At 54.8% G+C, this 10755-nt stretch overlaps 1 protein-coding gene across 2 annotated transcripts in view; it reads right to left on the bottom strand.

Moving 5' to 3' along the window:
- Window positions 1-1813: 1813 nt before the first annotated feature.
- ARL2 (ADP ribosylation factor like GTPase 2) overlaps window positions 1814-10755 on the bottom strand; it is an 8998-nt gene continuing 56 nt past the window's right edge. The window contains exons 2-6 of one of the 2 annotated variants that reach the window (XM_008073002.1): window positions 7993-8026; window positions 6550-6660; window positions 6288-6450; window positions 4268-4348; window positions 1814-2251 (exon numbers count right to left, since the gene is read on the bottom strand). In XM_008073002.1, the coding sequence (XP_008071193.1) occupies window positions 2117-2251; window positions 4268-4348; window positions 6288-6450; window positions 6550-6660; window positions 7993-8026 (524 nt within the window). In that variant the 3' untranslated portion in view covers window positions 1814-2116. The remainder of the gene's footprint in view (window positions 2252-4267; window positions 4349-6287; window positions 6451-6549; window positions 6661-7992; window positions 8027-10755) is intronic. The other variant, XM_021706438.1, reaches the window with a different exon arrangement.

Genomic DNA, 10755 nt, shown 5'->3' with positions numbered 1-10755 from the left:
GTCTGGGCGACAGAGTGAGGCTCCAACTCAAAAAAAAAAAGACGTGGGGTACAATTCACATCTCTATAAGTGGGTTAGGTATACAAGCATTGATTATGCAGGTACCTTTCTTGATGAGGTGTGCCCCTCCCTCCCCTGGCAGTTTCCCACTACTGCCAATCCCTTTCTTATAGTATTAGAATTGTTCAAGTTCTGCTTATGAGTGAGAACATATGGTCCTCTGTTCTTTGTTTCTGTGATCGATCACTGAGTATGATTGACTCTAAATCCATCTAAGTTACTGCAAAGTCCATGTGTCTGTCCTTCTTTGTGGCTGCATAATATTCCACTGTGTATACGTACCACATTTTTTTTATCCAGTTCAGCTTCGATGGGCAGCACGGATGGTTACATGTTTTTGCTATTGTGAATAGCACTGCAATAAACAAGCATGTGCAGTTATCTTTTTTGCAGAATGACTTGAGTTCCTCCGGGTATATTCCCAATGGGGGAATTGCTGGGTCATAGGGAAGGTCAATTTCTAGTTTTCAGAAATTGCCACACTGTCTTCCAAAGAGGTTGCATTAGTTTGCATTCCCACCAGCAGTGTAGAAACTCCTTTATCAGCCAGACTCGATGGCTCAGCCTGTAATCCCAGGGCTTTGGGAGGCTGAGGTGAGGGGATTGCCTGAGCCCGCGGGTTCGAGACCCGCCTGGGCAACTTGGCGAGACCTCATCTCTACAATAAATAAAAATGAGCCGGGCGTGGTAGCGCGTGCCTGTAGTTCCAGCTACTTGGAAGGCTGAGGCGGAAGGATCACCAGAGCCCAGCAGGTCGAGGCTGCGATGGCCGGGAGCGGCCACTGCACTCTAGTCTGGGTGACAGAGTGAGACCCCAACTCAAAAAAAAGAAATTCCTTTATCTCCACATTCTCACCAGTCTCTATTGTTTTATGAATGACAGCCATTCTGACTGGGGTCAGGTGGTATCTCAATATGGTTTTGATTTGCATTTCTCTGAAGATGAGTGAAGCTGAGCACTTTTTCATGTTTGTTGGCTGCCCGTATATCTTCTTTCCAGAAGTGTCTGTTCATGCCTTTTGCCCACTTTTTAATGGGACTGTATTTATTTTTTTTGTAGTTGAGCTCTCACCATGTTGCCCAGGCTGGTCTCGAACCTGTGGGCTTAGGCACTCCTCTCGCGTCCGCCTCCCCACGTGCCAAGATTACAGGTGTGAGCCACCACACCCAGTCCATCCCTTTTCTGATTCACACCACTGAGGGTTGGCGTTGTCCTGGCCAATCGTCCTCCCCTTCCTCTACCCAGAAAACGTCTACTCATCTTTCACTCCCAGCTTGAATGTCGCCTCCTCTGGGAAGCCTCCTGGACTCTTCTAAGTGGAATCACCTGCAGCCCTGTCCTGTGCTTCTGTGACTTTCTGCACATCCCTTTGACATGGCAGCAGTTAACCCTCGACTGACATATCCATTCCTCGCTGTCCCCCACTCGAAGGGTGCTGAAACAAGGAATGGACGGGTGCAATGGCTCACACCTGTAACCCCAGCTCTCTGGGAGGCGGAGGCGAGAGGATTGCCTGAGTCCAGGGGTTCGAGACCCGCCTGGGCAACTTGGCAAGACCTCAACAATAAATCAAAAAATTAGCCGGGCATGGTGGCGCGTGCCTGTGGTTCCAGCTACTAGGAAGGCTGAGGCGGGAGGATCGCTGGAGCCCAGCAGGTCAAGGCTGTGGTGGCCGTGACCGTGCCCCTGCCCCTGCCCTCCAGCCTGGGCGACAGAGTGAGACTCCAACTACCAAAAAAAGGAAACAGGGAATGACAGCCGCCCACCGGGGCAGGGAGTGCTTTATTTCACAGCCAGGAAAGGACGAGGCCACGGCCTCGGTAGCAGCAGAGGTGGCCCCTCCCAGCCTCTGCCCTCTGGCCTTGGCATGGCAGCCGCAGGCTGAGTCAGGAGCCGGGAGGCAGCCGGGGTGCAGCCTCCCGCCACGGGGGCCAGCGGGTCACGGAGCAGCATGGGGCGGCAGCAGCAGCAGGTGGCGGGGAGGGGGGTGTCGCCCCGTGGGTAGTGTCTGGCGAGGCAGGGGGCTGGACGTCCAGGCGGGGGCGTGGCGGCGGCTCAGTCGGCCGTGAAGACGCGGCTGGAGATGTCGTCCAGCAGCCAGTCGATGCCGGGCAGCAGGTTCTCCCCGGTGACGGCGCTGCAGCCCTGGATGCACCAGTGGTGGCTGCGGATGGAGTCCAGCTCCAGGGCCTGGGGCGGGAGGGCTGGTGGCAGTGACGTGGAGCCCGCCTGCCCCAGCCTGCCCCGGCCCCCTCCCTCTCCCGGCCCAGGGCAACGTCACGCCTCCCTCAAGGCCCTGCCCGAGGGTCACCCCCTCCAGGAGAGTCTGTCTGCCCCCTGGGGCACCTGGGCTCTCTGTACGGCGCCATGACAGTGTCACCCCTTAGTGAGGTAACAGATGTCCCCGAGGGTCTACCAGGATCCGGACCTTGTCCTAGGAACCCTACGTATCTGCTCCTCCATTCCTCCCAAGATCACATGAGCCATGGACTGTGTTGGCCATTTTACCAAGGAGGAATGGAAAGCTCAGAGAGGTTAAGCCACCTGCCTACCGTTACACAGCTAGTAAGTGGCAGAGCCAAGACTCGAGTCCTGTCTTTCTCACTCTGGTGCTCAAGCTCAGTTAAGATGCAGGCTCTGGGGCTAGACAGGCCTGTTTCTGTGACCTTGGGCGAGTTACCCAACCTCTCTGAGCCTGCTTCGCCATCTGTAAAATAGCAGTTCTCTTACCTCATAAGGTGGTTGTGAGAATGAAATGAGTTAATCCATGCAAAAAGCATGGCATGCAGGAAGCACTCACTACGTGCTGGCTCCTGCTATACCATGGAGTCACAGCTTTGCAGGTGTGGGCCATCACTACACCTTACTGCCCACTGAATCTTCAGTACCCCGCAAAGGTCCTGCCACCCAGCAGGGTTAGTAAGTGTGTTTTAAGGCTGGGTGCGGGGACTCACGCCTGTAATCCCAGCACTTTGGGAGGCTGAGGCAAAAGGATTGCCTGAACTCAGGGGTTCGAGACCAGCCTAAGCAACACGGCGAGACCTCATCTCTACAATAAATCAAAAAATTAGCCAGGCGTGGTGTCATAAGCCTGTGGTTCCAGCTACTCGGGAGGTTGAGAAGGAAGGTTCGCCTGAGCCCAGCAGGTCAAAGCTGTGGTGGCCATGAATGTGCCACTGCACTCCAGCCTGGGCGATGAAGTCAGACTCCAACTCAAAGAAATAAAAAATAATAATAAATGTGTTTCAATAAATGCCCCAGCTGGGCATGGTGGCTCACACCTGTAATTGCAGCACTTTGGGAGGTCGAGGCAGGAGGATTACTTGAGTCCAGAAGTTTGAGACCAGCCTGGGCAGCCTAGCAAGATCTCATCTCTAACTCCAAGTCAAAAAAATAGGTAGGCACAGTGGCATGCGTCTGTTCCAGCTGCTCAGGAGGCTGAGGCAGAAGGGTCACCTGAGCCCAGTTTGAGGCAGAAATGAGCCTCATGCCACCATACTCCATCCTAGGCAACAGAGTGAGACTCTGACTCAAAAGTAAATAAGTAAGCCAGGCTCGGTGGCTCAGCCTGTAATCCCGTGCCTTTGGGAGGCTGAGGTGAGTGGACTGCCTGAGCCCGCGGGTTCGAGACCCGCCTGGGCAGCGAGACTTCATCTCTACAATAAATCAAAAAATCAGCCGGGCGTGGTAGCGCATGCCTGTAATTCCGGCTACTTGGAAGGCTGAGGCGGAAGGATCGCCAGAGCCCAGCAGGTCGAGGCTGCGGTGGCCGGGAGCGGCCACTGCACTCCAGTCTGGGCGACAGAGTGAGACTCCAACTCAAAAAAAAAAAAAAAAAAGTAAATAAATAACAAAACAGTCGGACGGATGGCTCACGCCTGTAATTCCAACACTTTGGGAAGTGGAGACAAGAGGATTCCCTGAGCTCAGGGGTTCGAGACCCGACTGGGCAACTTGGTGAGACCTCATCTCCACAGTAAATCAAAAATTAGCTGGGTGTGGTGGTGCGCACCTGTAGTTCCAGCTACTTGGAAGGCTGAGGCGGGAGGATTGCCTGAACCTAGCAGGTCAAGGCTGCGGTGACCGTGAGTATGCCACTGCACTCCAGCCTGGGCGACAGAGTGAGACTCTAACTAATAAATAAATTAATTAATATAAAGTAAAATCAAAGTCCCTTCTCGGTGAGCTTGCCAGGCCCTGACTCACCTCGCGGATGGCGTTAGAGGACAGTGCTCCAGGCAGGTCCTGCTTGTTTGCAAAGATGAGGAGGGTGGCTCCGGCCAGGCGCTGGGGGAGAGAAGACAGGGAGTGGGAGGGGCTCCAAGGACCACCTGACTCCATCTATAATGACCCCGGGCACCTGGGGCCAAGGGTCAACCTGGGAGGGCAGGGCAAGGCACCGTGGTGATGGGAGAGGCCCGGGCCAAGTGGGCCGTGTAGACAGCCATTGCAGCTGGCACCACAAGGCGAGGAAGAAGTCCTGGGGTGGTCCAGGGTTCTGCCTCCAGCCAACCACCACCCAGGGGACATCTCACTCCCCCATGCCTCAGTTTCCCGTTCCATAAACAGGGAGTGGGTATCAGACGATTCCAGACTTCTCCGATCTGATGGCCTGACATGCACAGAGAAGGTAAATGTCCCAGAAGCCCACGGGGGACCGCAGGAAGTGACCTTCCCCCACTCCTGAGTGCCCATAACACTTTAACCCTTCCATTCCCAACAGGCCTCACTCTGCCTCTGATTCTAGCTGTTTCCACATATGCGTTTATGACTGGAAGTCTCTTCGTGTGGGCACGTGGATCTAACCCTTTAGGTTTCGATCTTTTTTTTTTGAGTCAGGGTCACTCTGTAGCCCAGGCTGGAGTGCAGCAGCATGATCATGGCTACTGCAGCCTTGACCTCCTCGTCTCAAGTGATCCTCTGTCTCAGCATCCTGAGTAGCTAAGACTACAGGCGCACACCATCACACCTGGCTAATTTTTAAAATTTTTTTGTAGAGATGAGGTCTCACTACCTTATCTAGGCTGGTCTCCAACTCCTGGACTCAAGTAATCCTCTCGTCTTGGCCTCCCAAAGTGCCAGGATTATAGGCATGAGCCACCAAGACCAGCCTTATGTCTGATCTTTGTAACTTCTGCAAATCTAAAATTTTATTTAAAGAAGAGTATTTGAGCCGGGCTTGGTGGCTCAGCCTGTAATCCCGCGCCCTTGGGAGGCTGAGGTGAGTGGATTGCCTGAGCCTGCAGCTTGAAGACCCGCCTGGGCAGTGAGACCTCATCTCTACAATAAATCAAAAAATTAGCCAGGCGTGGTAGCCCGCACCTGTAGTTCCAGCTACTTGGAAGGCTGAGGCAGAAGGATTGCCGGAGCCCAGCAGGTCGAGGCTACAGTGGCCGGGAGCGGCCACTGCACTCCAGTCTGGGCGACAGAGTGAGACTCCAACTCAAAATAAATAAATAAATAAATAAATAAGAGAAGGGTATTTGGCCGGGCATGGTGGCTCAGGCCTGCAATCCCAGCACTTTGGGAGGTGGAAGCGAGAAGACTGCCTGAGCCCACAGGTTTGAGACCAGCCTGGGCAACATGGCAAGACCGTCTCTGTAATCAACAAAAATTAGTTGGGCATGGTGATGCATGCCTGTAGTTCCAGCTACTTGGAAGGCAGAGGCAGAAAGATCACCTGAGTCCAGAAGGTCGAGGCTGTGGTGGCCATGGGCATGCCAATATACTCCAGCCTGGGCAATAGAATGAGACTCTGATTCCAAAAAAAAAGCATTTTGGTCCAGATAATAAATCATGAGATCACCCTAATTAAAACCCCTATTTTAGGGATGAGAAAGTGGAGGCCCAGAGTGGTTGAGCGCCTTGCCTGAGGTCACACAGCAAAGAGTCAGACTTCCGAGCCTGGCTCCATGGCCTCCCCAGGCTTCACGCTGGCCCTGGGCCTTCCTCCCTGAAGCCCAATGACATGGGTGTCACCATTCCCATTTCAAGGGACAGAAACTGAAGCTCAGGGGAGTGACAGCGGAACACCGCAGGGACATGGACCCAGGTCTCAGTACACAGCACGGGACCCGCCTCTCACACTGTGGATCTCCCAGGGTGGGGGCTCAGAGAAGAAACAGACCCTGCCCCTGGCATTCCTCCAGGGTCACAGGCTCCCCTGGGAATCTGCCGAGGAGAGGGCCGTGTGCCCACGTCTGCGCCCAGGGGCAGGGCTGCCCACCTCCTCGACCAGCAGGCCCTGGAGCTCTCGCTGGCAGTCCTGCATGCGCTGGCGGTCAGCGCTGTCCACCACCCAGATGAGGCCGTCGGTGCTCTCAAAGTAGTTCCTCCAGTAGGACCGCAGGGACTTCTGGCCGCCCACATCCCAGATGTTCAGCTTGAATCTGGAGGGCAGAGGGGAGGTTGGAGGGTCGGCTGGGCCCCCTCCCGCCTTCCCAGCCCTGCTTGGGGCTGGCCCGCCCCCAGGGACCCACCCTGCTCACCCTCGGTGCTCCAGGGTCTTGATGTTGAAGCCCAGCGTGGGGGAGATGGTGTCGATGTCTTCGCCATTGAACTTCTTGAGGATGGTTGTTTTGCCCGCATTGTCCAGGCCGCTGGGCACCCCAGGTTAAGGAGCAGGCCACAGAGACGTGACACCGTCATTTCCCACCAGAGTTCAAAGCGAGTTGAGCATGTGTCCAGTCCATAGATGGCCCACGAAGACGTGAAAGGAGTGGTGGCTCACACCTGTAATCCCAGCACTTTGGGAGGCAGAGGCGAGAGGATTACCTGAGCTCAGGGGTTCGAGACCAGCCTGAGCAACGTGGCGAGACCTTGTCTCTACAATAAAACTAAAAATCAGCCGGGCGTGGTGGCATATGCCTGTAGTTCCAGCTACTTGGAAGGCTGAGGCAGAAGGATCGCCTGAGCTCAGCAGGTTGAGGGTGCGGTGGCCGTGAGCGTGTCACTGCCCTCCAGCCTGGGCGACAGAGTGAGACTCCAACTCAAAAAGGAACCTGCTTTTGGAAGGACTGGGGGAAAAGCAGATATCTGGAGACAGCCACGTTCACCTGTTTCTGGAATATTCCAGCCCCTCTGCTGCAGAGAACGCACGAATGGGTGTGCTCACCGGTGGGAGGGAGTCAGCCTCCGCCGTCCCTCCAACACTCAGGGCCCAGTGGGGCGTGGCATGGGGGACAGGTCCTGGACTCAGCTGCCTCTTACTGCTCTTCTGACCTGGGCCGAGCGGCTCAAACCCAGGAAAGCAGGTGAGGAGGAAACATCTCTCAAGGCCCAGCCTCAGCCCCGAACACTGGCCACTGCTGACTCCCCTCCTCCTGGTGCCGTCATCCAGGTTTCCCGTGCCCCTGGATCATCCCCACCAGGTGACAAACCCACTGTGGCTTCTCTCGCCTTAGAAGTCACGATCAAAACCCTCCCCTCATCCCTTTCTCCATCACTTCTTTTCAGTCTGTCATCAAAAGAATTGTTCGTACTCACCCTCTCTAATTTCTTTTCTTTTTCTTTTTGAGTCGGAGTCTCACTCTGTTGCCCAGGCTGGAGTGCGGTGGCACACTCCTGGCCACTGCAGGCTTGACCTGCTGGGCTCAAGCGATCCTTCCACCTCAGCCTTTCAAGCCACTGAAAACACATGCATGCCACCATGCCTGGCTGACTTTTTGATTTATTGTAGAGATGAGGTTTCACCAGGTTGCCTGGGCTGGTCTCCAACCTCTGGGCTCAGGCAATCCTCTCGCCTCGGCCTCCCAAAGTGAGCCACTATGCCGGACCTAATTTCATTCTTTTTTTTTTTTAATTTTTTGAGGATGAGTCTCACTCTGTCACCCAGGCTGGGGTGCAGTGGCATAATCAGGGCTCACCACAGCCTTAACCTCCTGGGCTCAGCCTACCGAGTAGCTGAGACTACAGCACAGAGATGACCTGACATGGCCATCAGGCCTGCTAATTTTCTTTCTTTTTTTGGGGTACAGATGAGGTCTTGCTATGTTGTCCAGGCTGGCCTGGAATTCCTGGGCTCGGGCAATCCTTCTGCCTCGGCCTCCCCAAGTGCTGGGATGACAGGCGTGAGCCACTGTGCCCGGCCCCTCTCTAATTTCTGTATTCTTACTCTTTCTAGACCCGCTCTCATCATGCTTTTGATCCACTGCTTCCCCAAATGGCTCTTGCCAAGACTGGTACCCACACACCTCCCCGCTGCCTTCCAGTGGCTGACAGCCCTCAGTCCTCATCTTCTGCCTCACCCTCAGCCCCTGACGGGCTCAGCCTCCTCCCCAGCACTGCTGTCTGGGCTCTGGGACACACCCTTGCCTGCTTCTCCTCCTCCTTTCTCCCCGGCGGCTCTGCCTCATCCCTCTGGCTTCATCCAAGTATACCTGGGTTCTCCTCTCCGGCCAATCGCTCCCTAGGTGATTTCATCCAGGATCATGGCTTCCAGTGTCATCTTTATGCTGATGACTCCCGGATGGCTACCTCCCACCCAGGTACTCCCTGGACTTCAGTTCCTATTTCCAGCTGCCTGGCACTTCTGGGATGACTCAGAGGCATCTCACGTGGCCATAACAGAGCTCTCATCTTCCCCTGAAACTGCTCCTCCCCTGGCCTTCTCCAGCTCAGAGAGCAGCTCCTCTCCTAATGGCTCAGGCAAGAACCTTCCATGACCTCATGGCTTCCGTCCTGGTTCACACCGTCATCCTACCTGCATTACTGTAATCGCCTAACTGGTCTCTGATTACACCTTTCCTCTGCCCTCCTCACTTAAAGGAAAACCAAGCACCACAAGGCCCTTGGAGAGGTGGCCCCGGTCACCTCTCCTCACTCCAGCCACTCACCCTCCTTGACATTCCCTTGAACACACCAGTTACATTCCTCCTTCAGGGTGTTTGCATTTGCTGCTCCTTTGCCTGTAACCCCAACAGTTTGGAAGGCTAGGGTGAGAGGATCACTTGAGGCCAGGAGTTTCAGATCAGCCTGGGCAACATAGCAAGATTCTGTTTCAACAAAAAAAGTTTTAAAAAACTGGCCAGGTGTGGTGGGGCGTGCCCGAGAGGATGTAGTGGAAGGATCACCTAAGCCCAGAAGGCAGAGATTGCAGTAAACGGTTATCATGCTACTGCACTCCAGACTGGTTGACAGAGTGAGCCCCTGACAAAAACAAAAAACAAAAAAAGCTTCCCCCAGATATCCACAAGTCTTTACCCAACCATCACTTTATTAGAGTGGCTTTCTTTGACTACCCTATTTAAACTGCATTCAAGCTGGGCGCGGTGACTCAGCCTATAAACCCATGCTTTGGGAGGCTGAGGTGAGTGGATTGTCTGAGCCGGCAGTTTCGAGACCCGCCTGGGCAACTAAGCAAGACCTTATCTCTACAATAAATCAAAAAATTAGCCAGGCGTGGTAGCATGCACTTGTAGTTCCAGCTACTTGGAAAGCTGAGGCGGAAGGATCGCCAGAGCCCAGCAGGTCGAGGCTGCGATGGCTAGGAGCGGCCACTGCACTCCAGTCTGGGCGACAGAGTGAGACTCCAACTCAAAAAATAAAAATAAAAAAATAAAAAATAAACAAACTGCATTCAGCTGGAGGCAGTGGTTCACGCCTGTAATCCCAGCACTTTGGGAGACCGAGACGAGAGGACTGTTTAAGCCCAGGGGTTCTAGACTAGCCTGGGCAACTTGGCAAGAGTTCATCTCTACAATAAATCAAACAATTAGCCGGACGAGGTGGCACGCTCCTGTGGTTCCAGCTACTTAGAAGAGTGAGGCAGAAAGATCACCTAAGCCCAGCAGGTGGAGGCTGCAGTGGCCGTGAACATGCCGTTGCCCTCCAGCCTGAGTGACAGAGTAAGACGCCGACTCAAAAATAAATAAACTGTATTCAGCCAGACGCAGTGGCTCACGCCTGTAATCCCAGCACTTTGGGAGGCCGAGGCAAGAAGACTGCCTGAGCCCAGGGGTTCGAGACCAGCCTGGGTAACCTGGCGAGATCTCATCTCTACAATAAATCAAAAAATTAGCCATATGTGGTGGTGAGTGCCTGTGGTTCCAGCTACTTGGAAGGCTGAGGCGGAAGGATCGCGGAGCCCAGCAGGTCGAGGCTGGCACCTCTCAGGCGCGCCATCAGTCTTTACTGAACGGCGAGCTCTTATTCTTAACCCACTATTTACCCTATGTTGCAATTTCACCCCAATTTGTCTTTAAATCTTGTTCAAAGTGAGGAAATACTTGAATATCAAGAAATTCAGACCAGGGGAAAGCATAGCTTTGGTCCAGGCTGGGTTTTTTTTTTTTTCTACTTCTCAATCAAACTTCCAGGAGAGTCACCAGCACCTTCCTCGGAGCCCTTTGGAACATACACGACGTGAATGTCAAGTTTACACCACGTGCACACGAGGGTCTTCCGGCCGTTCTGCACCCGGGCGGGCACAGCGCGGGAGAAGCCGGGGCGGGCGCCGATCCCCGGACCCAGAAGGTCGGCGGCACCCGGGGATCCACACGACCTTCGCCGCGGGGACACCGCCGGACCGCGGAGAGACAGACCGTCCGCCCGCCCGCGCCGCCCCGGGGGGCAAAGGGCGAGGTCCGGGAGCCCCGGGATTCCGAGTCCGCGGGCGGGGTCAAAGCCGGGCATCCTCGGCCCGAGAGGAGGCCAGGGCCGGGGAGGATAGCGGCCCCGCGGTCGGGCCAAGCCGA

Source organism: Carlito syrichta, unplaced genomic scaffold (genome assembly GCF_000164805.1).
Source record: "Carlito syrichta isolate Samal-C Ts95f unplaced genomic scaffold, Tarsius_syrichta-2.0.1 Scaffold315591, whole genome shotgun sequence".
Taxonomy (NCBI): domain Eukaryota; kingdom Metazoa; phylum Chordata; class Mammalia; order Primates; family Tarsiidae; genus Carlito; species Carlito syrichta.
Note: the sequence above shows the minus strand (reverse complement) of the source record. Positions and strands in the feature narration are given on the sequence as shown.